The 10,314-nt window shown below is 44.4% G+C and overlaps 1 protein-coding gene across 1 annotated transcript; it reads left to right on the top strand.

Moving 5' to 3' along the window:
• Positions 1-1,440: 1,440 nt before the first annotated feature.
• TRAFD1 (TRAF-type zinc finger domain containing 1) lies at positions 1,441-10,174 on the top strand. Its single transcript, XM_042829201.1, has 11 exons — positions 1,441-1,833; positions 2,899-3,034; positions 3,108-3,161; positions 4,272-4,674; positions 5,995-6,261; positions 7,055-7,125; positions 7,318-7,530; positions 8,284-8,416; positions 8,709-9,021; positions 9,425-9,497; positions 9,893-10,174. The coding sequence occupies exons 1-11, from the start codon at positions 1,790-1,792 to the stop codon at positions 9,935-9,937; spliced, it is 1,752 nt and encodes a 583-aa protein (XP_042685135.1). The 5' UTR covers positions 1,441-1,789; the 3' UTR covers positions 9,938-10,174.
• The last annotated feature ends 140 nt before the right edge of the window (positions 10,175-10,314 follow it).

The following is a 10,314-nucleotide window of genomic DNA, read 5'->3' as shown; positions in this document are numbered from 1 at the left end:
AAACGTGTTAGATCTGAAACTGCCATGTGGCTTTAGTCGCTTTATGCTAAGTTAGGGTCTTATATCTCTGGGAGCACTTGCTCCCCTCATCTCCGTGTGAGGGTCCTTGGGCTGGTGCGTTGATGTGGCCGTTGGTTCCTCGGTACCGCCTGGTGACATGTGAATGTTAACCTAGACAGCGCCAGTGTGTAGCACTGATGGGTCAGATTGATTTTATTTCGTTCATACAATCGTAGAATGGTTTGAGTTGGAAAGGGCTCTTAAAGGCCGTCTGCTCCCACTGCCTGCAGTGCACAGGAATACCCACAGCTCCAGCAGTGCTCACAGCCCCATCCTCTGACCGTGGCTGTGTGCAGAGATGGAGCACCACCAGCTCTCTGGGCACCCTGTGCCTTGCCTCACCACCCCATCGTAAACAACTTCTTTCTTATATCCAAATCTAAATCTCCCCTTTTTTAGTCTGAAACCATTTCCCCTTGTCTTATAACAACAGACAGTGCTGAAGAGTCCGTCCCTTTCTTATAACCCTACCCTGGCTGGTTCTGCTTCAGTCCCACAGTTGAGGGCTTTCTGCAGCTTATAGCTTTGAGTTTCCCCCTGCCAGGCCAAGTGTGGGTGGGACAACCTGAGCACAAGCACATGTGTGTCCTTTGTGAGCAGCTTCTGGGCTGTGCTGTAAGCGGATTGCAGAGCGGTCTTGGCAAGAGGTCAGGAGCCGTGGTTGCCTTTGTGCCAATGCCCATTTGTTTGCTTTTGGCTTTGGAAGAGGCAAGGTGAGGCATTACTTAGGAAGCAGTGCCTGAGCCCAGCTGGGCCCTAGCTGTGATGGCTTGCATGTCAGTGCTGACTTTGCGCTGCACCATCTGCAGCTGCACACCGTTCAGTCCCAGCAGCTCTGTGCTTGTGCTTGGCTGCTGCCAGGCGTGTCCTGAGACCGCAGTAAAGATGTGGGACCTTTTCCTGCATAAATAGGAGATAAGGTTTTTGAAATCAGGACAAGGTGACACGGTTTCAAACTGAAAGAGGGGAGATTTGTACTGGGTAGAAGAAAAAAGTTGTTTGCACTGAGGGCAGTGAGGCACTGCACAGTGAGGTGGTGGTGCCCCATCCCTGGGGACACCTGGTGCTCCGAGCACCGATGGAGCTGTGGACCGGCCCAGGTTGGGGCGCTTCCGGAAGCAGCTGCTTTCCTTGGAGGAGGAAATACAAACAAACAACAGACGGAGCCCCGCGCTCACAGCCCCATCCCAGGCCGCACCGCCCCGCTGCCCGGTGACGTCTGCGTCAGCCAATCGGTGCCGAGCGGGGCAGAGGGCCGTTTAACCGTTGAGCGGCAACCGCCTCACCCAATCGGCTCGCGGAACGGCTCCCTGCTGGCCAATAGGGGAAGGGGGGGGCGAAGGGGGCGGGCGCGAAGAGGCCGGTAGGAAGCGCGGGGCCGGGCCCGGTGTCGGCGGGTTGTGGTGCGCGGTGTGCGGGGCCGTTTGGTCGTTAACTCCTGCCGGGCCGCTTCCCTCATCGCTTTTTCGCCTCCCCGCTCCGCTGCGGTGAGCAGGGCTCTCCTTGCCGTCCCCGGGAGGCGCAGACTGTTCCGGTCCGGAGCTGAAAGAAGGAGCCGCCGGCCGCCGCTGAGGCGCGGTGCCCCGGGGCGGATCGCTGAGCGCAAAGTGCTGTGCCAGGCAGAGCTCCGGGGCGGCTGCTGGGAGCGCAGCCGTTGGGGGCGGCTCCCCAGCAAGCAGAAGTGAAACTGCCTGTGTTGTCACTTTCGATTCCCGAGCGGAGCGCGGCCATGGCTGCAGTCACGGAGGTGCAGACCCAGCCGTGTGGCAACTGGTAAGGGCCGAGACCTGGCGGCGGGATGGGGTGGGTGGTAACATCGCCTTGGGGTGCTACGAAATGTTAGAAGCTATGAGTCAACGAACAACTCTCTCTAGAAACGGTTGGGTTTTTCTTCCCCTCCCCCTTTCCCCCTTCTCCAAGTATTAATGGGTTATAACGAAGTTTTCCCAACCATTACTTGAGTTCCTGAATTACCAGGCAGCTACCACAGCAGTCCAGTAAAAACAAAAGCTTGATTTGCAGTGAGGTAGACACGGAGGATGTGATTCAAAGCTTTTCTTGACACACGTTTTTAGGAGGCAGGGATGTAAAAATAGTCAGTATATACATGTTGATGTGGCAGTTGTGTCTCTTTGATAAGCTAGCTTTCTTCAGGAGCTCCAGCATTGGTCATATGTCTACTGATAATGATGTGGTTTTCAGAAGTTGCATGTTAAATATAAGCAGCTGAACACACATTTTTTTTCTAAGAGAGACACTGAAATCTGAGCTGTTTCTTTCAGCATTAGTCTGGTTTGTTTGCCAGAAGTACATGCAGTTCACATGCTGCTGCTGGATCACACTGCTTGGCCAGGTGTTCACTTCTTGGTACCTGCAGTGTTTTTACTTTGTGGCAGGGAAGGACACAAAGCAATAGGCAGTGAAGGTAAAGATCCGGCATAACAGAGTTGGTTATTTGGTTTTTCCAAGCAGAGCAGTGCTGGACAGTGCTAGAGCCAAGTTGTTTTGGGGAGGAAATTTTTATTTTTTCAGATAAGTCTGTTGAAGTTGATGATAACTTGTGTATGCTGTTATATTTTTCTTTCACATGAAGAAATGGGTCAACCTTGAACTTTCAGGCTGCCTTAAGATAAATTGTGAGCTCTGCAATATATATAGATTGCATTGTGACTACATAGGAACACTGGTTGGGCTTGTCTTTTCTTTGTCTCTTCTCTTTCCTTGGCTCTCTAAACAGGAAAATTGTAGAAAGCCTTAGCAGTTTTTCTTTAAAAACGATTACTTAAAATTGTTGTCAGGTTGTTTTCTGAGAAGTGATCTCTGTGATTTTTCTCATAGCAAAAAGGATATTCCTGCTGCTAACTTCACCATTCACGAAATCCACTGTAGCAGAAATCTTGAAGTCTGCCATTACTGCAATGAATCAGTCCCAAAGGCTGAGATGAAGAACCACGTTGATTCTGAACATGTGCAGGTGATGGCAACACTTCTCCCCTAAAGTTGCTGATTTCTGTGACATCTGATCTAATGAGGTCTGTTTATTGTAGGTTACCTGCAAGTGCAGTATGAAGGTTGAAAAAAGCCTCTTGGAGGATCACGAGGTTGGTGTACCTTATATTTATACACACTTGGGAGATTCTGCATGGCATTTCCAAGTGCTGTTCCTTGAGTCCTTCTGTCAGCCAAGACCTGGATTCCAGTCTGCATCCCTTTTATTTAATGCTTTCTAAATTCAAGTTCTATGAAAGAAGTTGTGGGAAACTGCTTGCTCAAGCCCTCCTATCAAAGCATTATCTATGATAATTAGTAATTTGATTCTTGTTAGTGATCAAGATGAAAAGTGGCAAAGGACCTCAGAAGTACAGAATACAATTATTAACTCAAAAAAAAAAAAAAAAAAAAAAAAAAATCAGTTAATGTTATTCATTTTTGTATCTGCTGCTATTGTTATGAGTTTTAATAACTTGTGTCCAAACAGACATCTTTAAAAAACCTTGTGAAATAAACTACCCTGGAGCACAGAGGGATTTATTGGGTTCTGGAATGCAGTTCTCTGCTGCCACAGCCAACCTTGTTATAAATTCCTTTATTTATTTTCCTTGGGGCTCAGTGAAAGACTCTGGAAGTGCCATGCAGATCTGCTCATTGATGAGGAAATAAAACAGTTTTTTCTTTGAAGATACACCCAGTCTGAAACACTGCAAGTAGTTTATGCTGGAAGTTTGTGAAGTACTTGTGTTTACAAAGTGGTGATGTGTTATTGCAGCATCTTCAATTATAACAAGTATTATATATATATTTAGCTTCAGTGTAGGGTGAAGAGCGAGTTGAAAATGTGCTGCAAGTCTGCTCCCTGGTATAGCACACACTAATATGTCTTTTAGCAGTGCCTAAATGTGGCTGTGAAGAATGCTTCTTAAAAACTAACTTTAAGAAGCACTGTGTGAACCAGCTGTTAAAGCATTACAGATTTAAAAGGAATGTTTTGGACACTAGTAGTGCTTCAGCTGACAGCTTTCTGACTACACAGGTTACACAATGTATCGTTCTTATGTTTCTTGTATAGTATTTTATTTCAGGCTGCTCTTCAGTGTAGCTTTGTATCTCACTAGAGAAACAATAGCAAGCTCAACTTAAGTAAAGTGAGAACCTCCATCTACCTTTGCCTCTGTCTTCCGTGTGTGAAGAATAATCCCTTCTTCTTTTTTTAGACACTGGCGTGCCCTTTGCGTCCTGCAGTCTGCCAGCACTGTGACATCCAGCTTACATTCAATAAGCTTCAGGATCATGAAAGTTACTGTGGAGCTAGGACTGAGATGTGCAGTGGTTGTGGCCTTAACGTAATGGTAAAAGATCTAAAGGAGCATCCCCAAGTCTGTGGGAAAGAGGTGAAGCGAGTAAACAAAACAGTGCCTCGCTTTGAGGGAGAGGGTGCAGGTCTGCATGCCCTGCGAGAGATTAGAAACCAGCTAAGATCAGATAACTGTGCTGGGCCTTTGTGGAGGATGCCCAGGGCACCAGAAAGGCAGATCTATAGCGGCTGCGTAGGAGACGGAGCACTTAAGGACATGAGCAGAAGAAATGTTTCGAGAACACAAAGAAATCAAAATCAAGGTAAGGTAGAGATGAAAGTAATAACTCATTTTGAATCTATTGTTAGCCGAGTGATCCAAGTAAAAGATTTATGTGGAACTGACTAAGAAAAGCTTAGAGGCAATAAGTATGGCACTATGTGGAACAGGGCTGCGAAAGTATGAACCTAAATAGAGAACTGCTGAGGGACCTGGTGTGACGAAAGCCCAGTACGTTGCCTGTGCCATCACCTCGACAAGTATCTACCTTAAGAAGGACACTGGAATTGTTTGCTCACTTCAAATTCTTTTGATTTTTATTTAGCAACTGCACTCTTCCTTTAAGTAGAAGGCTAGGTAAGATCTGTATGTGGTTCACCTATGCAGTGCTGAGCATTTCTGCAGTAACAGCCTGTCTGGACATAGCTGAGACTATTATAAATGCCCTGCTTGCTCATAAGCCTCTAATCTCCCACCTCCACGTGCAGAGGGTCGTGTCACATTTAAGACATGCCCTTTCCATGAGCTCTGTGCTGAACGTGTGTCTGCTTTCTGTTGGGGGCCACTCGAAGGGTTTGACACTGCAAAGTACTACATTACAGTCTTTGCCATAAAAGACTGCCTGGCTTGCAGAAACAACTTCTGGGGTTAGTTAATGAAGCTAAATGCTTGGAGAACTGTAACTTGTACACTTGTACTGAATTCTAAAGAATGTTCATAATAAGATTTTCATACATGTGTAAGTTTTCTTTAAAGTTCTCATATAATTGAGAGGAATGACATGCTGGAGGTATTTGAAATATGCCAGCATGGGGAGGAGTTAGCCTTCCTCTAGAGATCATCAGTTCAACCTTGGGCCCTGTTTTGAAGCTGTGTTTTTTGTTGTTGCTGTTGTTGTTTGCTTGTTTTTATGTATAACTCTACTACCAGGAAATATTTTGTCATCTTCGTCTGTATGTGTATAATCCCCATTTGTCAATGTAGTATCGTTAAAAGAAATTAGTTTTCCTACTCATATATTAAAGAGTCAAGGCTGAAAAGTTCCAGCCTTCAGGAAGGAGTAGATGACAGTATTAGAATTGAACCTTGTTCATAAGGTAGGATACAGAACTTCTTTACTTGATAATGCTTGTGTAAGAGGAACAACTTTTTCTTTTCTTTTTCCTCTTTTTTTTATTGTTACAAACAAAAATAGGATGAATGTTTTCCTTCTTCCCAATTTGATACAGGGAGTTTCCTAGGCTTTGAAATAATGAACTCCACGAGTGTCCACATGTGAAACCCTCTTGGTGAACTACAATAATGTGCTTAAGTAATTGTTGTAGGTTTAACATTACCTAAAATTTATATTCATCTTTTGAAGAGTATGGACTGGAGCAGCTGGAGAGAAATAAAAGCACTAATTCACTTTACGAAGAGCAGAATGCCAATTTAGACCACATGTTGGCTCTTAGCCTTCAGAATGAGAATAATCCTCGCAATAATACTGCAGCAGAGATTCACAGGGACGCCTGGGAAAACCACTATGCCAAAGAGTTTGTGCCATCTTCCTTTCCCAATGAAACAGACAACTCAAATACCTTTCCTTATGACTCTTTACTGTCTTTGAACACTTCAAGCCACATTAAATGTAAGTATAAGTGCTGGTTGTTGTTGTTTTTTTTAAGTTTGAGAAAGAGGATTCTTGGATTCAGAGTGTCAAAGGTCATCTAAGTAGATCAAAGTGAAGCTCTTTGAGACTCCCTCTAAATAATTGTTAAATAATTAATAATAGCTTAGGCATGCCATTTCTTCCTTGAAATTTGTCTTCTGTTCCCTCAAAAAAACCAGTAATACCACTTTGAACAGAAGTAAAGGCAAGATGGCAGGGGAGAAAGGATTAAAAGGTGTAGTGGAGCTCTGACCTTGATATGTTCATCCAGAAATTCTTTTCAACTCATAACTGTTTAGAACGACACGAGGATAAGTACTGATATTATTCCAGGGATGAAAAAATGCCTTCAGCTCTAAATGAAACACTGGTGTACCTTTAGAAACAAAAAACACTGTGCTCATCAGTGGTTTGGGATTTGTAACAACAAACTTCCTTCCTGCCTTCCCATCATGTTTATTCAATGTCTGCAAGAGACCTGAAGTGTCAATTTAACTTGAAAGGGAAAATGGTACGAAGGGATTTATCTGAGACTTTAATAGGCTTTTGTACCAAACCACTGACCCCAAAACGTTGTTCTCTCTCTGGGTGATATGGATTTACTTGCAAAACTCAACAAGTGGGATTACAGTAACTATTACCTTAGCTTTTGCTTTGGGTGCTGTTCTGTGCTACAGAACAGGAGTTGACTGCTTAGCAATTTTGAATCTAAGTTGATCCAAATGCAGCCAGGCTGTTTATGGTAGAGGATATAACCATTATTGCTTTGCAGGTGATGAGATCATGTTGCCGTGTGAGTTTTGTGAGGAGCTCTACCCTGCTGAAGATCTGATTCTTCATCAGGTTTAGTACCTCTTTGTATTGTATCTAGGAGCTTGCAGTTAAGACTTGTTTGTTACTGTGACCAAACAAAGGTGCAGTGTTTGCTCAGTGATGCAGTTAAAATCTAGTAATTTTATCTTTGTTCAGCATTAATTTTAAAACTGGTGTGTGCTAAATGAGATAGCTGACTTTTCTGTGTCACTTGCTTAACAGACAGGTTGTAACCCAGCAAGTGCCTTTGCCTCCTTCAGTAAAAGAAGTTCTCTGGATCCACAAAAACATGACAGTCTGCAGGATGTTGAGTACAACAGCTGTAGGTCTGATTATTCATCCTGGTACCCAGCTGTCCAGGAAGAAGGAAACATTATCATTCCCTGTGAATTTTGTGGCATCCAACTAGAAGAGGAGATACTTTTCCATCATCAGGTAATAAACAGAGCTCAATCTGTGCTGTTACATCTAGTTCAAGAAGTTTGCCAAGTTCTGTGTCCTGCTGGAGTGGAACCCCTGTAACTGTTCCCTCTATCAGACCTTCCTAAATAAACCCTATTGGTAACAGCTAAGCTGTTGTGGTATGCTGGGGCTCCTAGTGGGGAAAAAAAGAACAATTGCTTTAAAAGTTCTTCAGTGAAAACTAAAGAAAGGGCCATGAGATTACACAATATGAATGTTGGAGTCACACTGAAACCAGGCTGTGTGAATCACAGCTGAGGTGGGAGTGGAGCACAAAGCTGTAACCTGTGTAGGTAAGGGAAGAGGTAGGCAACTGCTGTCAGGGAGATACTGGGAGCCTGATCAGACTTACAGGGACAGTAGTTCAGGGCTGCTTGCCACATGCTTGACACTTGCTCTGTAGTGATCTCTATGTGTGAGGCAGAACAGTGTTTGTTGGTTGGCTGGCAGTAGTACCCCAGGTGCTGTGTTTACCACAGGGTGGCTGTGTTTAGCAGCTCTGGCTGGTGATGGCAGTTGCATTTCTTTCCTTAGGGCCTGTGATAGTAACTATTCCTAGGTTGTGTGTGTAAGAGAAAGTGGGGGTCAGCAAGCCAGTATCTGCCTCTTCTAAAAAACAAATCCCTAATAACCTTAATCTTCTTGAAGGGCAATGCTTTGCAATGTTTTTACAAGAATAAATTTGAATGGCTGTCATTCAATGCTCAAATTAATGGTTTGCTTTAGGATCAATGTGACTTGCGCCCAGCCACAGCCAACCCAGCAGACAACTTTCCATCACAGCAGCCACCATCTCCTCGAGACAACAGAGAGAGAAGAGAATCACCAGAGCTCGCTCGGAGGCGAATCAGGCATCAAGGTGTGGGCAAAATAGACTTGGTGTGTTGCTTTCCTTTTCACTTGCAGGGACATTGTTTGCGTTCCGAGCTGAATAGATGTTCTTAGCCTTTTCTGTCTCCAAAATGTAAGCATTTTACCTTCTACCATTGTTCTAGTTCTGTGCAAGAAAGAGTAAATGTCTGAAATACAGTATGCTGAGAAATTTCTTCTTTGAAGTCCTATACTGCTTGAATGGAAGTTAGGTGTGGTTCTATCTGGATGGATGTTGCGTTTACTTTCCTATTAAGTTCCCCTTTGTTATTTTCCCTCAGGAGATGTTTCTCCTCGGTGCATAGAAGGCTTCAGGCAGCAGAGGCTCAATTGTCCTGCTCGAGGAAACAGGGCACTGAGTAATGCAGCAAATGGCAGGAATGCACCACTGACCTCTTCTGGTACCATGAGAACTGGTGATGCCCTGAACTCCAGAGGGAAGCCGAGGAAGGTGGCTGGTAATGAGGGGAGGCTGAAGAACAGAGGTGCAGGTGAACCTGCTGGTGGGGCAACACCACGTGTGAGACCTACTCAGAACCTTCATTCAGAAACCTTCACATCCAGCTTGTCCAGAACTTCTCCAGTCCAACCAAGGTACTGCCTTGCATGCTGAGGTGTGGCCTTTAGTGTCCAGTGGCTGCTCTAGGCCTGCCCTCAACAGTGAGGGAACTGTGCTGCTGAAAGGCAGAAATCATAGTGCCTTTGTGACTCAACACTTACTTTCTTTGCTGCCTAATCTACCTTGAATTATCAGTAGGCTGAATCACATGTGGTCTTTTTTTGAATCTACTGTACATGTGTGTTACTGAAATGCCTAAGGGCAATTGAGCAGAGGGGTCGGCTCTTCTGCTACAACTGCCTTCAGAGTCAGAGGAATGCAGGGCTTCCTCCTAGAGCTTCTAAACTTCCCCTGTGGAGGGACTGCTTATTCAGCAGTGACAGGGCTGCAGTCAGTAGACTTGCTTCATCTGAAAGCATCCCTGCTTTTCTTCTACAGCATCAGAAGTGAAGGAGGAAGGAATCCAGGGATGTCAGATGTTCCAGTTGGCTTCAGGAACAGGAAGGTGAAGGTAAGGCAGCCAGAACCTGATAGGAGGTTGGTGCTTTGCTCTATGTCCTGCACTGCTTCAGAGTACAACAGATAGCTCTCCTGTCTTCCAGTGTATGAATGTTAGAAAGCGTTTAGGTGCTCCTGAATTGTTTGCTGCTTGCTTGGCTCATTCTGCTGAATGGGATTGCTTAGGAAGAGCAAATGTTTCCTAGCAGTTAGCCTTCCAGTCGGTGCCTAGGTGAGATGGATACATTTGCCTGGTTTTGTGATGACTGTTGTCGGGATGATGAGCTACTTGCAGTCCTTCCTGCTTCAGCAAGGTTTTTATCAATAGTTCGTTAGCTAAGAACTTTTGAAAGCAGCTTTTTTTTTTTTTTTTTTTTTTTTTTTTTTTTAATCCCCCCTCCTTTTTAGGCAAAGCCCCAGGGTCCTGAGTCTGGCTACCCAGAGGAAGAGTGATCCACCACATATGAAAAACTTATCTAGCACTCTACGCGCTCCACTATGCACTCTAGTACTTATTTATCCAAAAGCAAGTAATTGCTGTATTGCCATGTCATTGAAAACTTTATATGAATTTAAATTTTTATGGGCAGTTATCATTTTATATATGTATTTTTCAATTTGTGAGTGTATACTACAGGTTTCTACTTCTGTGATCAACACTTCCTAAAAATATGTATTTGCTCATATGCTTCATCACATCATCCCTGTTTCCGTACTAGCTTTTTGCAGCATCCACTGAAGAGAATTTCTTTTGTCATACTCATCTCTAGGCATGTTTCCTGCTTGCACAGTGCTAGTTATTCTGAAGGCAGCAATGCTATGAAGAAAAG

This window comes from Centrocercus urophasianus, unplaced genomic scaffold, assembly GCF_019232065.1.
Source record: "Centrocercus urophasianus isolate 14NV4802_14NV808 unplaced genomic scaffold, USGS_Curo_1.0 seq_30, whole genome shotgun sequence".
NCBI classification, from domain to species: Eukaryota; Metazoa; Chordata; class Aves; order Galliformes; family Phasianidae; genus Centrocercus; species Centrocercus urophasianus.
This window is presented reverse-complemented; position numbering and strand designations above follow the sequence as displayed.